Source organism: Toxoplasma gondii, chromosome VIII (assembly GCF_000006565.2).
Source record: "Toxoplasma gondii ME49 chromosome VIII, whole genome shotgun sequence".
Taxonomy (NCBI): Eukaryota; Apicomplexa; class Conoidasida; order Eucoccidiorida; family Sarcocystidae; genus Toxoplasma; species Toxoplasma gondii.
Window position 1 is genome coordinate 719,666 of NC_031476.1, and position 21,115 is coordinate 740,780.

General features: G+C 50.7%; 2 protein-coding genes across 2 annotated transcripts; both read right to left on the minus strand.

The window, feature by feature from the left end:
* Positions 1-1,760: 1,760 nt before the first annotated feature.
* On the minus strand, positions 1,761-13,954 carry TGME49_230350 (hypothetical protein; the record flags this gene model as incomplete). The annotated part of the gene is made up of 16 exons (XM_018780253.1): positions 1,761-1,992; positions 2,371-2,511; positions 2,955-3,038; positions 3,655-3,774; positions 4,308-4,458; positions 5,062-5,189; positions 5,948-6,157; positions 6,652-6,768; positions 7,105-7,339; positions 7,757-7,924; positions 8,791-8,973; positions 9,703-9,809; positions 9,935-10,258; positions 10,767-10,849; positions 11,531-12,788; positions 13,544-13,954. 16 exons carry the CDS (start codon positions 13,952-13,954, stop codon positions 1,948-1,950), a joined length of 3,765 nt encoding a protein of 1,254 aa, XP_018636889.1. The 3' UTR covers positions 1,761-1,947.
* Positions 13,955-17,387: 3,433 nt separating this feature from the next.
* Positions 17,388-19,535, minus strand: TGME49_230380 (protein translocation complex, SEC61 gamma subunit; the record flags this gene model as incomplete). The annotated part of the gene is made up of 2 exons (XM_002367908.2): positions 17,388-18,701; positions 19,417-19,535. The coding sequence occupies 2 exons, from the start codon at positions 19,533-19,535 to the stop codon at positions 18,371-18,373; spliced, it is 450 nt and encodes a 149-aa protein (XP_002367949.2). The 3' UTR covers positions 17,388-18,370.
* Positions 19,536-21,115: the final 1,580 nt, after the last annotated feature.

A 21,115-nucleotide genomic window follows, 5' to 3' on the forward strand; every position in this document is an offset into this window, starting at 1 on the left:
CGAAGGAAGGGAAATGAAGGTCTTGTTAAAAGTAAAAGCTTTGTCTGTGTTAAAATTGTTTTTCCACCATTCCTCACACGGTTGACAGTCTGTGTTTTTGCGACGAAGAACGCAAATTTCAGACACTCCTTCTGCAAGCACCCTTGACGCTCTAATAACCCAACCCTCCCAGTCCCAAAGTACAAGAGACAGGGACCCCCATTCCAAAGAGAAACAACAAGTTTATAATTACACATACAGATATATATATATATATATACATATATATATATATATATGTATGTATGTATGTATACTTATGTAGGCTTGTATATCCATGAAGAGTACATGTCGACATGTGCAAACCTAGATGTAGCTATCTCCTGTTGTCGAGCTGTCCCAGCTTGTTGCCTGTTTCGCTTGCACAGACACGTAGCAGCATGCAGGCACACACATACATGCGCATGCATAGGAATAAATGCAATAGTATACATGCAATTGTCCACAGAGAGGTAAGTAGACTGGCTACTTGTACGCCACATCTGTGAACGGGCATCTGGGCGCCTCTCGGTTGTAAGTTCTTTCTTTGTTACGAAGTTGACAAATTTGAGACGCTGGTTCTGCAAGGGGGCTCTATATTCTCACACAGGCCTTTGTCCTCTCGTGTCTCCATTGCTATGCTCTGTCGCCACCTCGACTAAAAAACCTAAAGCCTTGCAGAGACATGCTTAATTGCGCGAGGTGATCTAGCAACGAAATGTCTCTTCGCCGGCGTAACAAGGACTAGCCATGGCTTTCTACCATGAATTTTACAGCGGTTAGAACAGTCTCGCCTTTACGCCAAGTTCCTATCAATCTGCAAACTCAGGGCGACCTAAGCTGCGCCACTGTCTATGCCAAACCGATCCTCTGCAATAGATCTCTGCATGCGAAAGTTCTTCCCGTTTGTGCTTCGAAAAGACTCTGCACTCGCTTCTACACGCTTCTCTGTTTTCGCCTCCCCTCAACGTCACGCTGTGCGACATCTCTGCTTCATCATGTTCTCTCTCTCAGTCTCGATCTTCCTTCTCCGTCGACTGGCGTAGTCAAGAACCTCCAAACGCTCCAAACGCTGTCCAATACCTCCACACTGCATGCATTTCCAACTATGTACTGTCGTTCCACTGGGCGCTTGAGTCTGCATATGGATAAATAGGTATATATGTATTGTTGCATGTGAGGAAGCGGCTTTCGACGAGTCGAGTTCATGTGAGTCTCTCAGCGGGGTGGGTGAGACGTTTGTCGAAGGGTGGAAGCCCCATGTGGACGCTCGTGCCATGCGATAAAGGTTTTAAAAGACGAAAAACTACAAGGAAATTCCTTCTCTTCGCCCGTCCAGCACTTGACACGCCTGGTCTGCCTCCAGGCTGGGGCAAAGTTGCCCATAGAAAAAAAGATCGGACGCATGCGCGACTGCCACACTCCAAGTTTTGTATGTAGGTTCGAAACCTACTAGGCCCTTTGGTTGCCGCTGCTGCAGGCTCCGTTGATCCAAATGCATGCCCGACAGCAAATCATTACCTCAGAAACCAAAGGAAGAAAACGAGAAAACCGTCCACACTCAACACACAAACGCATCCATTCACCTACGCGCATTCGGACCCGTCGACATATATATATATATATATATATATATATGCACAAGTATATACATACATACATACATACAAGTTTTTACAGGAGCACATAAATATATATATATATATATATATATATATATGTATATTTGCCCATGATGAATATGTAGAGGTACAAATACGCATAGTTGTGTACCGATGGACAAGCATATTGAGAGCTTGCGGCAGGAAGTCCGGTGAACAACAGAAGATGTTGATGCGTAAATTTGTGTATGCGTGTGTGTGTGTGTTCCGCCTCCGATGCGCGACAGAGGGAAACAAACGAGCACTAAAACATGCATTTCTTGCCATGTTACACTCGCTCTCCAGGAATTGGTGGGCCTCGCAGACTTTCGCTCTGCAGACACAAAAACGCAACTCTCGTTTCTGTTGTTCACATGATCAAGAGAGTCGATTTGTCTATGCGCACACGGATTTCCGTAAGAAGGTATCTTGCCCCACCGCTGTCTCTCCACATGAAAAGTTGTTTGGCCAAGCTGAAAAGGCACTCGGACAAGGAAAGACAACGATGACTAGACAGATGCATGCATATTATCCACATACGTAGAGATATATATATATATATATATATGTTTGTATATATATATGTTTGTATATATATTTATGTATATGTATGAATGAATAAATTCGAGGTGTGTCCGCTGCATGTGCGCGTTTTTATAGAGGGATAGGAGGTTTCTGAACTGGGCGTGTATGAGGGGAGGACAAAGCTCACTTGGATCGGATTCAAAGCCTGTTCTTCCATGGCTTGGAGCTGGGAAACGAAGTGATCTGGAGAGACGGCAGTCGTGCCTCGCTTTCCACCAATGAAGTCGAGCAAATACCTCTTCTTTCCTTCCGACAAGGTGAGCCGAAGCTGGAAAGCAAAGCGACACAATGCCATGAAACGACGCAACGCTAGCTCGCACTTTCTTGATCTCTCCACCAGGTGAAACGCTACATAAAAACATGCCCCTCGTCACCTCTGCATGCATGCTGTATCTAGAAAAAGCAGCAACACAGATAAATCGATAAAAACGAATTTAACCGTTCGTACAGAGCGAAAAGGAAAGAACTGCGTGGCTACACGAACGGACAGACACATGAGAAGACTGTAGAGGGAATGGGGTCTTTACACGCAAAGCTCTGTGCTTGCACACAAAAAAGCTTGCAGGCGGCGCATAGGTCAAACTACGCTGACTGCTGCACATTCATCGGAAGACCATTCACAGCGAGAGTGGACGACGCAGAAGAGAGATTTCTGGAGACACACACGAAAGTCAAAAAAGGAGCGCATGCAGCGACAATGCCGTTCCGAACCTCTGCAAGAATCTTGCTTAAGTTTGCCAAATCAATTCCGACAGGAGACGTCCAGGGAATGCCGTAGCGGCCTTCGAACAGTTCCTAAAAAAGAGTAAACAGCAGGAGGCAAACATGCAGCTCCTCCAGTCTTTTTCTTCGACTGCATGCATCCAGTCCTAAGCTTCGTTTCGCTCCCGAGAAGATCGACTCTCAGGGCAGCGTTATCCACCTTCTGACTTCACTTCTGCTCTCCACGTTTGCCTCTCCTAGCACAAAACTGTGCCAAGGCACCGCCTCAAATTCTCTGCTTCCACAAGCACCCCCAAAATAAAATTCATATATATATATATATATATATATTTACATGTGCAATTATATATACAATATCCATATATATAGATAATTACACATACATCTATATATATATATATATATATATATATACATATATTTACATGTACACTTGTATATGCAATATATATATATATATATATATATGGGACTTCTCGGATCGTTCTCTGCAGTGCAGACGGGGAAATGCCGTCAAAGCGATTTTTTGTATGAACGCTAGTCGTGCAGTTTAGGTTGCAGCGTTTCCCCAGAACCAGCTTTTGAATGATCCCGTCTGGAAGCCGACAACCTACCACAGTTCGAGCGAAACGCAAGAAAACAAGAATCACTGGGTCGCCTCCCTTTTCAAGCGACCAGGCGAACTCACCCGAACAGCGTCGCGGTCAAGAGGCTCCATGAGCATTTGCTTCACGACCATGACCATGACGAAAAACTCATCTTCGTTCACACCGCCTTTATGGTTTCGATCAAAGACATGCAGAAAGTCCTGCATGCACAGAAACAGAAACGTCGCCAGTTGTGTCGCGCCTGCCGCCTCCGAGGTCGTCCATACTCACCACGCGAACGCCCGCGCCCGTCTGCGTGTACCCCTACTCACACAAGCATGCCTACCGTTTCATTCATGTAAGGATATAGACAGATATAAATATGTATGAGCGCGTCATATACATTTACTCAAACGCACAAACACTCCCTTCTGCATCATGTACGTGTGCAAATGCATGACGAGTACATACATTCAAAGATACGTCCGCACATATACATATACATATATATATGTATATATATATATATGTATATATATGTATATATATATATATATATATGTATGTAGGTGCACAAGGAAAAGGTAACGTGACTCAGGTAGGTGACTCGGTGTGCCGGTCTGCCTGCATGTATGTCTGTAGAAAAGACAGTTCCGACGTTTGTCGCCGTGTGGTGAGTAGGAGGCCTGAGGCGTGTGATGAGCCTCAAGAAAAGGCAGAGCGCTTCGTTTTCTGGTGTTCAGAGAAAACGCACATTAACGCCAGATTCCGATTTGATCGGTAATCCCTGAGACGTGAGGAACTTGAAAATTTTTGCGCGACTGATCTCGCCCTGATGCTCTTCGTCTAGCGCTGCCCACAAACTCAGTCGCTGTTCCTGGGCCTGCCTGGAAGCTCCCTTGGACCTGAAAAAAAGTCAAATTTAAAGAATGAGAACACAGGGAAAATTGGGAGAACAGAGAACTGCAAGCATCAGAGAAAAATGAGCAACATTCGGAGAAAACTGGAAAATGCAGACAGACCGAAAAGTTTGAAGGCAACTGGGAAGGAATTCAAAAGCATGGAAAAGGCTCCACAGCCTTCTTTACCACCGGTGTGACTGGTCTGGAGTCGACACCGCCGCGAGGTCCGACGCAAGTGCTTGCGCTAGGGAAGCTCAAAGACGCTTGAACTTCGACTTTCATCCCTTCTCCGCGAATCGGTAAACAGAAGGCAACGCAGTGCACCACATGCCCGGAGATATCGGGGGTCAAGAGAGAGGAAGAGACGACAGAAATCGAATTCCTTTCTGAAGCACCCTTTGAGACAGGTGCAGCAAAAGACTCACGCAAACGTGAGAAGCACCAAACACTAACAGGACTCTGTTTTTGCCGTCCTTCTCATCCCAAAATCACACGCGCCTACAGCTTCTTGACCACAATCCACGTAGACGCCCTGACACTCCGAGACCTCTTTTCCGCCCAAAGTGAAGCAGATCCGTGGAGAAATACTAAAAGACGACAACGCACCGTATGAGCAACTGCCGCCAGAACATGTCCCCTCCCTCGCTGATAGCGAAGAGCGTGGACTGAACGCGGAGGGCGTCGATAAGCTCTGCCGTTCGCCTGACATTCTCCGCCCGCTGCAGATCCCATACCTGAAAAAAGCATTTCAAGTATCCGCCATTCTGAGTCAGAAAATGAAGTCTTAAAATCCAAGTCTACACGTTTCTATGCACTTCATCTCAATATAACTGTCGACATGCATATATGTAGAGTTATGTGATTTTTTGAGATTTCGTATAACCCTCTAGGTACGCTTGGCCATATAAATATATATATATATATATATATATATATAGTTGAGAACGAATGTCGATTAACGCACGCGGCTCTTTCATCAGTTCTGCTTTCACAAAATACGTTTTGTGAAAGAGGCTCTACAAGCCATTTCTTGGTGGAATTTCCAGCATTTCCTAGCCCCGAACTGTGTTACAACTACCCTTCGTGCACCCACATGGAGAAAAGGCCTCCTTCTTGGACGCGACTTCTCTCTTTCAGAACAGAGTCTTTACGGGGGCTTGTGCAGGAGGGACATCTTGCGCACTGCATGTAGTCATTGGGCAAGAAAAGGCGAGAACGCGAACGCGGAGTCCCTCTCACATGCACTGTCGCTGCTGCACATGCAGCAACTTGCTGAGTCGCAACTTCTCTGCCTGCTTCCCTGCCCTCTTTTCACCGACAGATAAGACCTTCGTTGGCCGATGCACCCAGCTCTGCGACAGTCAACGATCGGTTTTCTGTCCGCGAAAACGAGCGGGAGCTTTTAAGTTTACGAACAACGTGTAAAAACGTGATTTTTCAGCAATTGGCTCCTCGGCATCTTGTTGCGGACTGTCCCGGCGTTTCCGCTGACCTTCTCAAGGAGTTCAGGATCGACAAGCATGCCTGAGTTGAGGGCAAGAAGAACCGTGTAAACGACGCTCTTCAACAGTGCGAACTGCGAACCGGCACAGAGGACGACGACGACGTTGCCCCACCAACAGAAGTTGAGCCAAGTTGCCGGGTGGCTTCTGAAGAGCTGCACCCACCAGGCGAGGACGAGGAGCTGGCAAAAGAACGAAGCCTGGAAAAAACAAAAAAGGCCAAACGTCGAAACAAATGCCAAAGTCAGACAGAGCAGCAAACGCCCGGATGGCGACCATCAATCCGAGAAGGAAAAAGCCGGGGAAAAGTCGCAGAAAACCAGCACAAAGGCGAACACCATAAAGTGAAATTGCAAACAGAAACGAAAGTCCACAGAGAAACCCACGAGACACAAAGTGTCATTGTGTGAGACCGACGAAGAAAGCAAAGAGGTCTCAGGCGCGCGTTGACGCGAGACAGGCAACAGAGAGAAGAATAGTACGGGCCGTGGCGTCTCTCGAAGCTGCAAAAATGAAGAAACTCGAACAGGGAGCTGGGACAGGAAGCCAGGAACACCAAGAGAAAACCTTTGGTGATCACGAACGTCTCGACTCCGCACAAGATGAAACTCGCGAGCTCTGATTCGAAGTCCGACAGAAGAAATCGCTGCGTCGTGGAAGCGGCGAACTTTGATTCAAGCGGGAACACACTCACCTCCACCGCTCGCAAAACAATGTTCGGGCCGTTCGCCCAGAAACAGAACAGCTGCTGATGTTTGTTCGGCAGCGTCGTCCCGCGCAAGAACGTCGAACAGACGCCCGGCCATGCATTCTAAGAAAAAAAAGAATCAAGGGGAGAACGGCTGCAAGAAGGCACACATTTTTTCGGTTTTTCACAGAAAACAGCGGAAAACGTGAAAAATCTGATTGCTCCACCCCCCCACCCTCGTCTTCATCCTCCTGTCGCTTTATCTCTCTTCTTCTTCTCTCTTCTGTCCGTTGCTTCCAGTCATCCTCTCTGTTTCCCTCAGTCCTTCCTTCCTCTGTTCACTGAACAGCTGTCTCTGTTCAGTACGCCTCTGCTTCGATAAAGTCCTTTTCTCTGCCGAGTGCTTGTGCGACGACGAGTGCGACTGCTCAGTCAGATCTCGGCGGCGGCCTTTCTCACCTTTTGCTTCTGCAGCTTGTACGGCGGCGCGAACTCCTTCAGATACTCAGAGCTGGTGTCTCCTCCGACTTCCATATGGTAGCGCATAACCAGGTAGTGTGGAACGTGACGAGGCAAGAGCTGCTTTTCGATCCTGGCGGTGTACGCCCAGACGAGCAGCATCCCCACCAGGCATGTAGCGGACAACCCACTGATGAGGCCAACTTCTTGGCCTAACCGAAAACTAAACGTCGGTCTGAAAAGAGAGAAAACACGGGGGTGGGAAGAGAGAGAAGCTGACGGCCTGGCGAGGAAACGCGACGCAGGCCCCCACACACAGAGGAAAGTGGAGAGAAAGGAGTCAGAGAAAAAGCAACATGTTCGGACCGATACAGACACAAAAACAGATACACATGCAGGAAAGACACACACAATCAGATAGGTCGACAGCCATGTAGATAGAGAGAGGTAGACAGACAGATATACAGAGACTGATGGATAGATCGACAGACAGATATCCAACGTATAAGGAACACAAATGGAGAAAGATAGGTGACCTGTGTCTGTGATGTCACGAAGACTATTGTCACTATAGTTGTTGAAGGCGGGAGTTTGAGGCGTTGCACTGAACAAGAAGGCGAGTCTTTTCGCGTTTTTCCCCCCGCGACATTACCGAAGGCATATGTCCATAATCATGAGGAAGAACAGCGTCGAATTCGGCAGACGAATCATCTCGATGGCCATCTTGAGAAGACTTGCACGCAAATACTCCATGAAGTAGTAGCCGGAAGGGTCGACGCCTGGGATACTCATGGACTGAACGTTGTCAGTGAATTCGTATCTGCGAGTGCAGAAAGACTCAAAAAGAAAAACGGTGACGAAGGCTTTCCTGATTAGATTACACAGGGCGGTTCCACATGCGACTTTAACTGGAAAGCGTACAAAGCTGGACGCGACTTGCTAGTCCGTTAACTCAAATGCCGAAGTGGGTCTGACATGTCATCCCCGGTAAAGTCACTTTTAAGAAGCACAAGAGAAAGTCCCGCTTAAATGGCGAAATACAAGACAGCTGTTCGCTCAAATGCACATGGCCAAGTATAATCGGTCCGTATCTTTGGTGAGCTGCTCGCTCTGCGTGAGAAATCAAAGAGAAGTAGTCAGAGACGTCACTATATGAAGGCCGCGACGGGCCTCAGGAATCGAGAAGAAAGGGGATTAGAATGCACAAGGACAAGGCGAAAAAGAAGAAAATCGTGCAGACACGACACAGACATGAGTGTGAACGCCCCCAGGAGAACGGCAGGAGACAACGAGGCTTTGTGCATGCTTTAAAGGCTAGACAAAATGACAGCGTCCAACCCCCTGGCATCATTCCGTCTCTCTCACTTTTGATGGAGCACACAGGACGCAGAGAAAAGTTGCAGTATTGCAATGAAAACGATACAGACGAAGCGACTCTGCGCCACCTGGCAGGTCTCTGTCTTTGAATGAAGCACACGAAACATTGACCGAGACATCGACCCCAACAAGGAGACACAGAGACACTAAAGATTTCCGCCAGCGAAGAAGGTTGTTCTCGATCTCGAGAGGAAGAACAGCGGGCGAGATGCATCGCTGACGGCAAATGGGAGAAGCGAGCGACACAGTGAGGTGAGGATGAACTTTTTCTCGACCAACGACGCAGATGAAAAAGGCAGAAAAGTTCACCTGTGCGCAATGAAATTTGCTTTGTCGAGGGCAGAGCGTCCCAGGACGGCCCCGCACCAGCGGTGGCTCTGTGTCTCTGCATCTCGAGCGATCAAAGGAATGTCTTCTTCTTCGTCGATTTTCCGCATCCACTCGATGATTTGTCGGATCATGCACTGGAAGAGAATGACAAAGACAACATACCTGAGAGACACCCAGGACACACACCCAATTTTCTCGCACGATGAAGCTACTGGCGCCTGAAGCGTACTGAGTCGATGCCTCTGGCTACGCGAGATTCCAGCAGGAGAGTAAGGCATCTCAGCAGCCGGATGTGACAAAGGAACGCGGCACACACGCGCGCGCGTCCGCTGACAGTTTTTGTCTATCAAGATGTCCTCCAAACTGTGAAATGACATACCGAAATATAGGTGCACACAGTTAAGCGCACTCAACAGAACTGCAACGTTCACTTCCATGGATTCATGTCCAAGAGGACGTCAAAGCGATTTTGTCATCGAGCGTTTAGAGGAAAAACCGATTCAAAAGATCTTGTACTGGGAGTGCTCGATGCAGTCTCCAAATCACGAAAATCGAAGGACTCAGAAATGCAAAGAAGCCAGTGCGGGTGCGAAGCATCTGCCGTCGAGTGTGTGGAAGTCCACTCAGCGATTAACTTTCAGCTTCTTTCTGAAATGTCCTGTTCGAGGTGACGAGGCCGTGACCAACACAGGTCGCAGAGCTGCCGCGAAGAAGGCAGAGAAGCCGAGAGAAAAAGAAAACGTGTGTCAGAGAGACAACGGGACAGAGAGCACCCTCTAACGCGAAGATACTCGAATGGTGCAGACAGGCCAAACCCTGCACAGAGAGAAGTTCGATATGGAGACTCGGGTCCTGGAAAAATAGTCCGCATGGGGAGAAGAATTGTATTACCAGACGAGAAGAATGACCGAGACGAAGAAAAGCTCTTCGAAAAGGACCTCGAGCATCGGAGAAACATTCTCCAGCACGGTGTCGCTGTCCCGAAGGGGCGGCATGACCTGAAGAAGCAACGCAGAACAGCAAATCAGACGCTGGTGCAAGACTTTAAAAGACGTATAAATGTAGATGTCAACAGAGACGAAATCAGAGACATGGAAGAGCCCGCGCCAGCGTGTGTACGTACATCTCCAAAGACGAGTTCGTCGAGGACTTCTGCGACGTTGGACTGCATCGTTCCCCAGAGAATCACGTTGACGATGCTGATGGTCGCGATTTGTCGAAAAGCAGTTTCCATCACTTCCTTCGAGAACTCGTCTCTTCCTTCGCTGATTTTCCTCTCGAGCAAGCGAATGCACGTCTGCACTGCAATGCCGAAAGCAAGCGTAATCATGGCAATGACAAAGTAAATTGTGTTTTTCCGGTGCTCCAGTGACCACAGGAGACTGAGGGCGTTCGGATTATCGCGGGCAGCGCAGTACTCGGGTCCGAAGGTTGCCAAGTCGCAGTCCTGGAAGACAGAAGCGCATTGAGAGAAGGTTGGAGAATGCATATGAGGTCGAAATCGAAAGAACTCGGCAGAAAGCATACACGTCAGAAGAAGCCACAGAAGTCAGGAGAAAAAGGAAGACGCATGGCCGAAATCCAGGCGAACACAAGACGACGCCAGCGGCTCCGTCAGCTGTCACCGGAGTCGGAAAAAATCTCTCGTCCAACAGAGCAACGGCTGGCGCGACAAGCTGCGGGGATCCGCCCCCCGCCCGAGAGGGAAGGCGGAATTCAGAATCAAAACACAGAGAGGCGGCGGAAAGTGGAAGGATGGGGAAAGTCTTCTGCTAGCTTCTGCGGTGCAGGCCGTCCTAGGAGACAACGAGCGTTCCACTGCACTCTGCGATGTCGGCGTGTGTCTCGCTGTTCATTCTTGTGAAAGCACGCAGAAAAAGACTGAACGAAACTGGAGCGAGAGTGACGCCTCCGCCCCAGTCTCAGACATTGTGCTTTCAACTTTCGACACCCACCGCTTTGATCAGTTTCTGGTTTTCCAGATGGAGGTTCGAGCCGGCCTTCAGTCCAATGAGCTTCCGCACATTCTGTGCAACCTCTGGAAAGAAGAAACAGAGAAAAGTCGAAGCATGCGACAAAGCGATCTACAAGAATCCGAGAGCGCCATCAGCCTCCCTCGCCAACTGGCTGCCGCAGTCACGCTGCCAATCATCTCGCTCGCGTCCACATTCTCAGACACTCAGATCACGAGAGCCCGCTGTCGAAGCCTCCCGGATGCCCCCTTGCTGACACAGCGTTTGGTCTTACATTGTATGTACGCAGAGCTTTCGAGCGATCGACTCCGACCACAGCAAACCGACTCCCGGCCCAATCACGAGCGAGCACAGACCCTCGAACTCTCTCTATCGGAACACAGACTGGCGTTGACTGTGTGCGCGTGTCAACTGAGGAAAGAACCTGCAGGCTCTTCGTGGAAAACGTGGGGCCTTTGATACGTCGCTTCGCCGCCTCAGTTCCTCCACCGTGTAAGACATGCAGGTTGTTCATCGAATATCATGGCCTGAACGAGTCAGGAAGAGCACCCTTTATGCCCGGATACCTCTACGGTCTCTGGAGCACGATTATCGAGAGCCAGAGTGAGGAACTCTCAGTGTGAGACGTGAGACACACAGTCTCCTCTTTCACCCCTGTCTCACTGCTTTATTCCCCTCAATTTTTCCGCTCATCTTGAGTCTGCATCGAACGCTCCTCTGTCTGCTAGTTCTCCCCTAGCCTTTACCTTGGGTGTCGACGAAAGTCTTCGTCTGTTCCTCGGTGAGTTGAGGTCCACTTTCGGCCAATTTTTTCTCCAACGACCCCATTCCACCCTCTTTCTTGACGAATTCTGCGGCCGCTCTTTCCATCTCGGCTTTCGAGAGCGGCTTCTCCGTCGTGGGGGCGCTGTCTTCTTTCCCGGCCGCACTTCCACGTTCTTGTCCGTCTTTGTCTCCGCCAGTCTTTCCTCCTTCTGTCGCTTCCTTCTGCTTCGGCTCGGCCTTCTCCTCTGAAACTTCGCTCGGTCCCTGCGCCTCTCCCGCCGCTTCCTTCGCCCCAGCGGCGCCGCGCTCGCCGCTGTCCGCCGAGGCCCCTCGCTGGGCCCTCGCCTCGCGCCCAGCTAGCGGTCCCGCGACCGCGCCCGTGGGTACCGGCGCCAGGAGGGCCTCTTTGACGTTGAAGGCGCTGGGAGTGCCGGTCGTCGTTGTTGTGGAGGAATACGACACGGATCCCAAAGAAGCTGTTCGCGTACTGTCCTTGCCTTGCTCTTCCACAGGGGATCCCGACCGACGCTCCGTCTGTTCCGTCCCCGAAGAGGAAGCAGTGTCCCCACCAAGCGGCGAGGCCAGGGTCTGCGGGGCAGAAGGCCCCTCAGTGGGTTTCTCTTGGGTTGCAGTTGCAGAACTTTCTTCTTCAGCTGGGATGGAGTTGGAAGGCGAAGGGTGTTCCGAAGCCGACTCAGCTGCCCCCGAGTCCTCCGTCGGTTCGCCTTGACTTTCGTGTGCTTTTTCTTGGCTGGCATGTTCAGTTGGCTTGGGCGCCTCGTCCTGATTTCTGGAAGACGAAGAGTCCTGACTTTCCGGTTCTTCCGCGTCCTCTGACTGTTCACTGTGGATCTCTGAGAAGGACGGGATGCCATCTGCGCCGAAGAACACAGACGACTCTGCAGGTTGTGTAGCAGCCGGAAAAGAGAACGAGGGGAAGAGGAAGGGCGAGTGGAGTGCTGGCCGCGGAAGGCGAACAAAGAGGCGGTTTCCACGGAGGTCAGTGCCTCGGAAGGAGTCAATTCCCAGCGTATCGCGCCCCGAAAGTCCGTGTACAGTGTCTCTGTGTTCGTGAACCGTTCGTTCGCGGCTTGGCTTTTCGTCGGGGCGAAAAGGGGCAAGTTGGACGTCAGCGAAACCTTTCCAAGAGGCACTCTCTGCCGCGTTCACCTCTTCTCCATTCTTCGTCTTCACTTGCTGCCACCGCAACGAGGCTGGAAGCGTCTGCCGAGAAAGTTCCTGGAGAATGGGGAAAACACAGCGCGGCAAACGACCATGGAACAGAGCTGCCAGTCACGCGCGGGTGTGCGAAACGCACACTGCGCCGGATCGCCGTCGCGGCTGGTTTGGCCCAGTCGCACCGAAACCAAGAGTTCACCGTGGGAGACTGTCGCAGATGACTGCCAGAGGCAACTGTGCGTTTCACACAAAGAAAGGCAAGTCGTGGAGAAAAAGAAACAGCCATGGTGGGAAGTCCGCTGTTTGTGTTTGAATGCACGAAGACAGCGGTCAGGTAAGTCGCGGGAGAAAATACAAGGACTAAAAGGAAATGCGGAGACAGTCAGTTTGAGGAGTCCGGCCGGACCACTCTTATTTTCGGATGAACCGTCAAGTGACCCTTTGCGTTGAAAAAGACCATGTCCCAACGTCTGCGTGGACTTGGTGTCGGTCTCCACAAGGACCTGTGGCGCGACGGGTACACCGATACTGTGTTCCAGCAATTATTGTCAACTGTGCTGAGTTCTAGAGCCAAGAACTCATCTTTCAGACTCGAAGAAAATTGATTTCCCTCGCAGAAAAGGTTGTAAAAACGCAGGCGGGGCTTCCTCCAGTTTCCCTCAAATAGCACGAAGTTAACCTCAATCCGCCACAGCCAGCGTTCGCATGTACACACGACTACCTGCCCTCTTGTCTGTCATTCTAAGGCATTTTCTTCACTTCCCTTTTTCCAGGTGCTTCAGCGCTTCTTGTCCACGTTCTGTCTCAGTGCTTACCGGATTGTCGAGTTTCACATGCAGCGCTTGAGCAAAGACGTTGCAGAAGCGAGTGCATTCGTCAGCGCGGTGAGAAAAAAAGTTGGAGGCCAGAACAGAGAAAAGAAAGAGAAGATAAAAACAGAAACGAGCGCGCTTCACGAACAGGGGAGTGGGTCGTAGGCTTTCTTCAGGATGTCCAGGAGAGCTGGTTTTGTGTCCGTTTGCAGGCGCGTTTCTGCTGCAGGAGAAACTGGAGCAAGAGTAGAGCAAAGTCCGGAAATGCAGGTTCCGAAACCTGTCTGTTCTTTCCTCCCTTCGCCTCTTTTTAGTCGACCCGTCAGGAAAAGAACGAGAACCCAGAGACTCCACCCGTAGGTTCGCAGCCGCCTGCGAGTGGGCAGGTGCCGCACAGGGGGGAACCCATCCCATGGTGAGATGGAAATCAAGAGGGAATTCGACACTGTCTCTGGGTCCCGACTTCTTCACATGATGAGAAGATCGCGAAGCGAAAGAGCAGCCCGGTCTGTGGAGTACAGACTCCTGCCTGCGGCACAGAGGGCGCAACTCAACACTGAGTTGCGGTCGCGCTGAGAAAACGGCAATTCGTCAGAAAAATCGGGGAAGCACAGATGCAGACACGTATGGGATACACGCGCGCGCTTGCAGATGCCAATTTCGCGTTCAAAGTGTAGTAACGGGCTCCGGACGTCGAGCAGCCTTTTGACGGCCCCAGCGTTCTCTCTGGAACGACGCGCCAAGGGGCGAGGCAGAACGTGGGTCGGACAGAGGGAAAAAGGGCATTGAAGGTTTTTGCGTCGACTATCTCGTGAAGCAGGAAAGGCCTTGTCATATGCATGCGTTTCTTTGCACGCAATTGCACTCCGTTGCAAATACCACAGCAGGAAGGCACTGCTGAACGAGACCTGTTTGAGGCCGTGCGGCAGCTGTAAGAGCACAGGCACCCTTGGAGATTTCTCAGTATTCCGGCGTTCTTCCTGAAAAATCCCGTCGGTAAAAAAAGGAAATCTCAAGAACAAAGGTAAGCGAACACGCAGTTTCCTCTGAAACGACAAAGAGGAGAAGCAGCCGGTGAAAACGGCGGCGCTCAGACCGTGAGGCGCGGTAGAGTGCGGCACAGACGTCTAGGTTTCAGCTCGTGGTCAGAAAAATCACAGAAAGGAGCGAAAAAGTGGACACATGGTGGGCTCCTCCCGCGATTAGCAGAACGGTTTTGGTACGGTGAAGCTGACATCGCTTGCAGACACAAAATGTCTCGAGAGGTGACAGGCCGGGCCGCTTACGCGGAGGCAGAGTCCGGTCGCAGGGTGACCCTAGGAGCGGGCACAGCGAAGGGAGAGTTTGGGTTTCTTTCTTTTTCTTCCCAGCACTCTAGCTCAACTGGTGGCGGTGTCTTTGACTCTCGCTTCAAAGAAAAGTCGACTTGTTCACGCCAAGATCTGCATCAGTCCCACCTGCTAGACTCTCCGTGCACAGAAGAGATGCCCTGTTGAGTCTGAGGAAATGCCGTCTGGCTAGCTGTCAAGACAAGCGAGTTGCACTAGAGTTTGAGAACTCCCGCCACATCTTTTCCGTGAAGTTTCGGACGAAGGGAATGCCTTCTTCGTTTTTAAACACTTTCCAGACCCTTTTCAGCAGGGCCGTAGGCGAATGAAGGGTACCGAAGGCTCGAACTCGCTTGTCTGTACTGCATGAGTGCATTACACGCGGCACACGGGTGGATCGCGTTCGAAGAACTTTGCCTTTCTAGTAATGATGCCACCATTTTAAAATCGGTTGTCAAATGGAAATGCTTGGCTTGTGCCAGTTCAGCAAGGAAAAACGAGGTGGGGGGTGAGGGGGGATGATCGGGGCTACAGAAGTCCTGAATTTGTCCCCGGAGTTCCAGCGAACAGTGCACAACCAGCTCTCAGGCGGGTTGCCGAAGGTGTCATTCTGTAGGCCTTCTGGAAAAGCGATTGAGTCATTAAAGTGCACAGAGGCAGGGGCGCCAGTTGAGAGAATCCACACAGTGTTGACATGTCAAGAGAAACTCGCCACGTGGTTCCACTCCCCTAATATAGTATTCTGCCAACTGCGATGCGTTGAATGCGGGACATGCGTGACAATCGGAAAAAGCTGGGAACTTTACGTAAAATGGGTAAGCCGGTGGAGAAGCGCAGAAAAGCCACCTGTTTTTTCAGAACATAAGCGCACAAACGAGAAGAGACCTCCCGTGCGTGAGAGATCCAGAGACACCCCTCTAGGTTTCTGCAGTTCCACTCACATCTGGTGTAACGCCGACGTTGTACCTTCGTCAGAAGTGGAACTAACTAGACTGGATTAGTATAGCGCACCCCGTTCCTTGAGTATGCTGTTTATGAAGGGAACTCTTGCATGTAACGACTTCATTGGTGATGGTTGGAGATCCAAGCGAGGACAACGCTGGTTCAGTACGAACATAGAACCAATCCGGTGGCAAAGTCTATATAGCTAACTCGTCAGCATTTCAAGACTCAAAATAAGGTCAATTTGTCGGCGATTTATTGGTCATATAAGAGGATCCTCTTGAATATCCGAGGTGACCCTACCTCCTGTTTGTCCGGTGCTATGTTCTGCTTGAACCTGCACCCAGGAACACTCATTGGTGGCGGCACGAGTTGAGCCGGAGACTTGACACGAGCAGTTGAAGCCAGCTCACGTTGACACTCTCAGCCAGATTGTATGGACACTCTGTGGTAAGAAAGGAAAATACTACGTCGGACCGTCGTCGCTGTTCCAAAACAAAAACTAAATATTTGCTGTAGTCAAACGGGAACCTGTTTATGTTGATGGTTTAACCCTCTCAGCGTCATTGCCTGTGCCACTTTGTTAGTCTTATCCAATATCATCCAAAGATATGCTGCGGCGGTCGAAGAAGTTTGACGACGACGAATCTTCCGTCACCCCGGTGTCCGTTTCAAAAAGGAAGCAAATGCCAACAACACTTCTTTCCTTCACCTGAAAACAAATTCTTCCGCTTTCACGACCGCCCCTTTGAACGCCAACTGCAGCAGTAGACCCTCCGGTTGATCCGTCCAAGGGTGTTTCTTTTGGAGGTAAGTGACGGCGTACAAGACTGGTCGTTTACTTTTCTTAACGTTCGTAGGGAAAGAACAAGTAACGGTTCTATTTATTACGATCAGTTATTCGTATACAACAGTCTTTGCGACAGTCCAGTTTCAGTCCCCCCGTAGCGCCCCCTCTCCCTGCAGGTAAACCAGCAGGCGCACAAGCTGCTGATTCTGTAGCTGAAGAACACATGCGTGACTGCGATATCTCAAAGTTGGTGATCACCTGAGAAAATGCCCCAAACACATAGTGTGGTACTTTTCACAGTTTACCACCGGCAACCTGCGGGTGTTTCACTGGATTTTTATGCACTTACACAGGCAAGAACACACGCATGAATACTGCAGTCCGGTGTCAACCTGAGCTCCGTGATAGTTACGTTATCCGATACATACGAATACATGCGCAGGATTTCTGTGGGCACCTTTGAAGAATGCAGCGGATGATTCCGTTGCATAGGCACCAAAGGGCGTCTTTATACCAATATAGATATTCCCACATGTGGTGAAATAAATACCTGGAAAGGTGGGCAAGAAGTACAGCATGCAAGCCAACACACCCACAATGTGAGCATCTCTGTGACCGATTTACACATTTTGACGCAGCTTTGAAGATATCACTCTATCGCCTCCAGAGGAGGAAGAACCTCCCTATGGCCGCGCGTGGACTTATGGCTGTGTCTGCAACGAACTGTGTTCCTTTGTGCCTCAAGTTCGGGGGCAAAGAAGTTGTGCACATCTGCGTGCTTCATCAGTGTTCCAAGCTTCAGAGTTAACCCGGTGGAGACAGCGACTCGGTCTGCGCTATGGGAGAAGTTTTAGAAACAAACAGATGAGCTCCCTGCAGAGAGGGTTTTCAGCGAGGAAAGTACGACGCTAGAAACAGAGGAACGCATTCTTCACCGGGCAGAACCCACGTCTACGAACATAGGACAGAAATGAAATGTCACGCCTCCTGCTCCCCGCCTACTTTTCCTTCTCGTTTTTTCGTCCGCAAGAAGGAACGCTAATTGCGTTGGCGCGCGCGAGAGCTCGCTCTACGCTCTATCTCGACACAAAGCCACATGTATAGATTGACATATATATGAACGCATATATATGCACATACATGCCTATATAGACAAGCGGCTCCCGCCCTCGGCACTCGGTAAGTTTCCGTCTGGTATCAGAACATTTCTTGTCTCCCAGAGCGAGTCCCCTCGGTGTTGTCAGTTCGACGCGACCCCCGCTGAACGCACGAGGCGATAACGGAAATCTCAAACACGGAAGCCCTGCGCCTGCTCGTCCCGTGCACATACATTTTTGACGTGAACTGAATGTCCATACGCGAAACGTATCCTTCACATCGCTATACGTGCTCTGTTGCATACGACATTCATGCTCCAACATACACACACAGACTTCGCTTCTAAGAGATGCCTCTGAAAGAGCCAACGGTTCCGCCCATAGACCTTCCCGCGATTGGTGTCTGTACACCCACTCGCTCGCCACGGCCCCGCCACAACCAACACTTGCTTCTGGACTTTTCCCTCGCACCTTCAGTTTTCACGAACTCGTCTTTTCTGCCCCACTATGGCGAGAAGCAGAACCCCTGCCGTCTCTAAAGCATCTCGGGAGTCCGCTGCGTCGCTCTCAAACGGTTCTCTCTTTGCCTCCCTTTCGAACAGCGCGAGTGCGTGTCTGCGCACTGGCTTACATTCGCACACGCCAGCTGTACATACCCGCGCACGGCGAGGTCTTACGCGGGTGGGCCAACCAGAATGTTGTTGATGGGGATGAAGATGAGCTTGATGAAGTAGCCGATGAAGCCCATGAGCAGGAAGCCAATCGCGCAGGCATAAGCAATCTTTCTGAACTCGCGAGCGTCAGGCTTTGTGCAGCGACGAACGAGACGCACTGAGTCGAAGAAAAACTCGCGCAGCCCCAGCAACAGACTCCCTATCGGGTGGTTCGGGTCTGTGAGGAAGGCCGGTACCTTGTTGAGGTTCACCATTGTGGAAGAGGAGAGCGGAACAAGAGAAAAGACAGAAAGAAGAACGATCTGAGGTACAGACGAACGACTCCAGAGCCTGAAAACAGAAGAGAAGCAGAGATAGTACAATGACAACCAAGAAAGAGTCTGCAGCTATCGAAAACGGTGGGGACAACACTTGGCAGAAAACACAAGATCTACCTCCATGTATATATACATATAAATCTGCTTCTGAAAATTCGACTCATTTTTGTCTCACACACCAGACCTTGCACGTTCTATTGACTAATCTTGGAGACATGCATCCCACGACGGGTTGTATGTGTCTTCTTTAGCAGGATACCGAGTGCAGGGTAGATACTGCTCCGCAGGTGTTACTGAGTAGTGTGGATCCACAGACAAGATCTTTGTTAGTATTGTTCGTGGACACAACCGAGAAAAAGAACGAAAGGTGTTGTTACTTCTTAGCTCTTCGCCGACTTGTCCCGTGTCCACTCCCCGCTGTACGGCTGCCCTCAGGGGAGTCACACAGATCGTCTGCTTTGGCGACGGATGTCTACACACTTGTGAAACGCGTGAAAAATGATCGACTGAATCACAGGAGACACGGAAGCGGTGTCCGGGTTGGAGACTGAGGGGAAAAGGGACCTTTTTGGCCGAGGAAAAGCGCACCTGACAAGACGACGAAGGCCCTGCGCGCGAGGCGGCCTGGAATCTCGGACACGAAAGGCACCAGGTTCACTCTGTCCCGCACCAATGGTCGTAAATCTGCTGAGCAAAAACTCGATCCGAACTGGATTTCTGTCTCTTACTTTCGTCTCCAGGAAGAGACAGACGCGAAAAGAAGGGAAGTGACGAAGGAGAGGGCAGCGCAGCCGAGAAAAAAATCCAGAAGACGGCACAGCAGGCGTTGCGCCCGCTCTCTTGTCATAACCCCCAACGAAATCCTGGTGTATGTACACCCGGCGCGGGGGGTGAACACAACGGAGCGTTCGTGCATGCACTCACATCTTTCACGGTCTTTGGGGATTTCTGATAGGCGGGAAACTCTCCCGACATCACCTTCTCATTCTCGTCGCCATTTCTCTCGGTTTCATTTGAGAAAAACACGAAAACTGTCGTCTTGTCACCTGCCTCTTCCGGGAATCCGCCGCCGAAGAGCCGCGCGCTTCGCTTTCACTCACGCTCCCGTGCGACTCGGTGTCTGCAGCGAAGGGACGGAACCAGCAAGCCGAACCTCTTCTGGCGATAAGCGTGGCGAAGAGTGTGGCTCGCAGAATGCCACATCCCTCAGCGAAGTCTCGGGTTAGAAAACTCTGTCGAGAATTGGAACTCCAAATGGCATTTTACGACCGCAGGGAACCACCTTGGTAGCACACTCCGTCCGCACCTCTCGGAATCCCGACGAGACACCGCGTTGCACCCGAGTCCACAGAATTCTGGGTACGAATAGACAATTTCACATGCATGTCGTTTTCCGCATACACTTACATACTTCGAAAGATCTGCACATATCAGATGCATTCCCTTCGAGTGGAAAGGCACCCGCTTCCCGTACACGCACGTGTGGCGAGACGTACGCACGCAGACACACAGGAGGCGACAAAGACCAACAGCCCTATATTGATGGATTGTTCCGGGCACACACACGCCGGAAAATCGGAATGCTGGACCTGAATTAGGGACAAATAAGTTGACAGGCGAGCTCTTTCCCCTTGAGTCCGAGTCGGGTTCCGGTCTGATTTTTCTGGCGAGGCAACAGGTGAGCCAGTTGTCCAGGGCGCTTTCTCGCAACCAAGGTGGTTTATCCCTTATCGAGCAGAACAGGTCAATTCACTGGGTGAGCTCACAGTTATGGAGACTTTGTCCTCAATCTGCCGATCCAGACATGGGAGTCTCCAGACGCCTGTGTTTTTCCGCCGCTACTGCCAACACACTTTTTGACTGGTGTCACTCCAACATAAGCCGAACGCGGTCAGCCTGCGACCCAGTGACCTTGATTGTACCGAGGTCACTTCCGCGTCCTCGCTTCCTTGAATGCAATTTCGCCAACATGTTTTCGTGTCAACTTTGACCTCCGTAGATATCTGTCAGAGGGAGTTCGTTCCGGCAGCGATCCTCTGCCTGCATGCGCGAAGGCTTTCGGTTTTCTACTTTATGTGTCCGGGGGCAACACTCCGTGCCGGTTCCGCTCTTCGCGTCTTTCTTGGTTAATCCCCTTGTGGTTTTCTTTCCGCGTGCTGAACCTGCTGCGAAAGCAATTCCCTGCAAAAAGCCGGAAAATCGGGAAAATCGGGACGCTGAGAAAAGCTCGAGAAATCCTCAAATCGCACGTCGAAAGCAAAACTGTGCCCTGTAGCCTGCGTGGCGGGTCTGCGGACACTGCGCAAACGAATGCGATCAGGAAGCTGAGAGTTCGAGTAAGCTTCCCGGGAACAGGTTCTCCCTGTCGAGTTTTTCCACGGTTCCTTTTCGACGTCGCACCGAGTCGCTTTGGATGCCTGCGAGAGA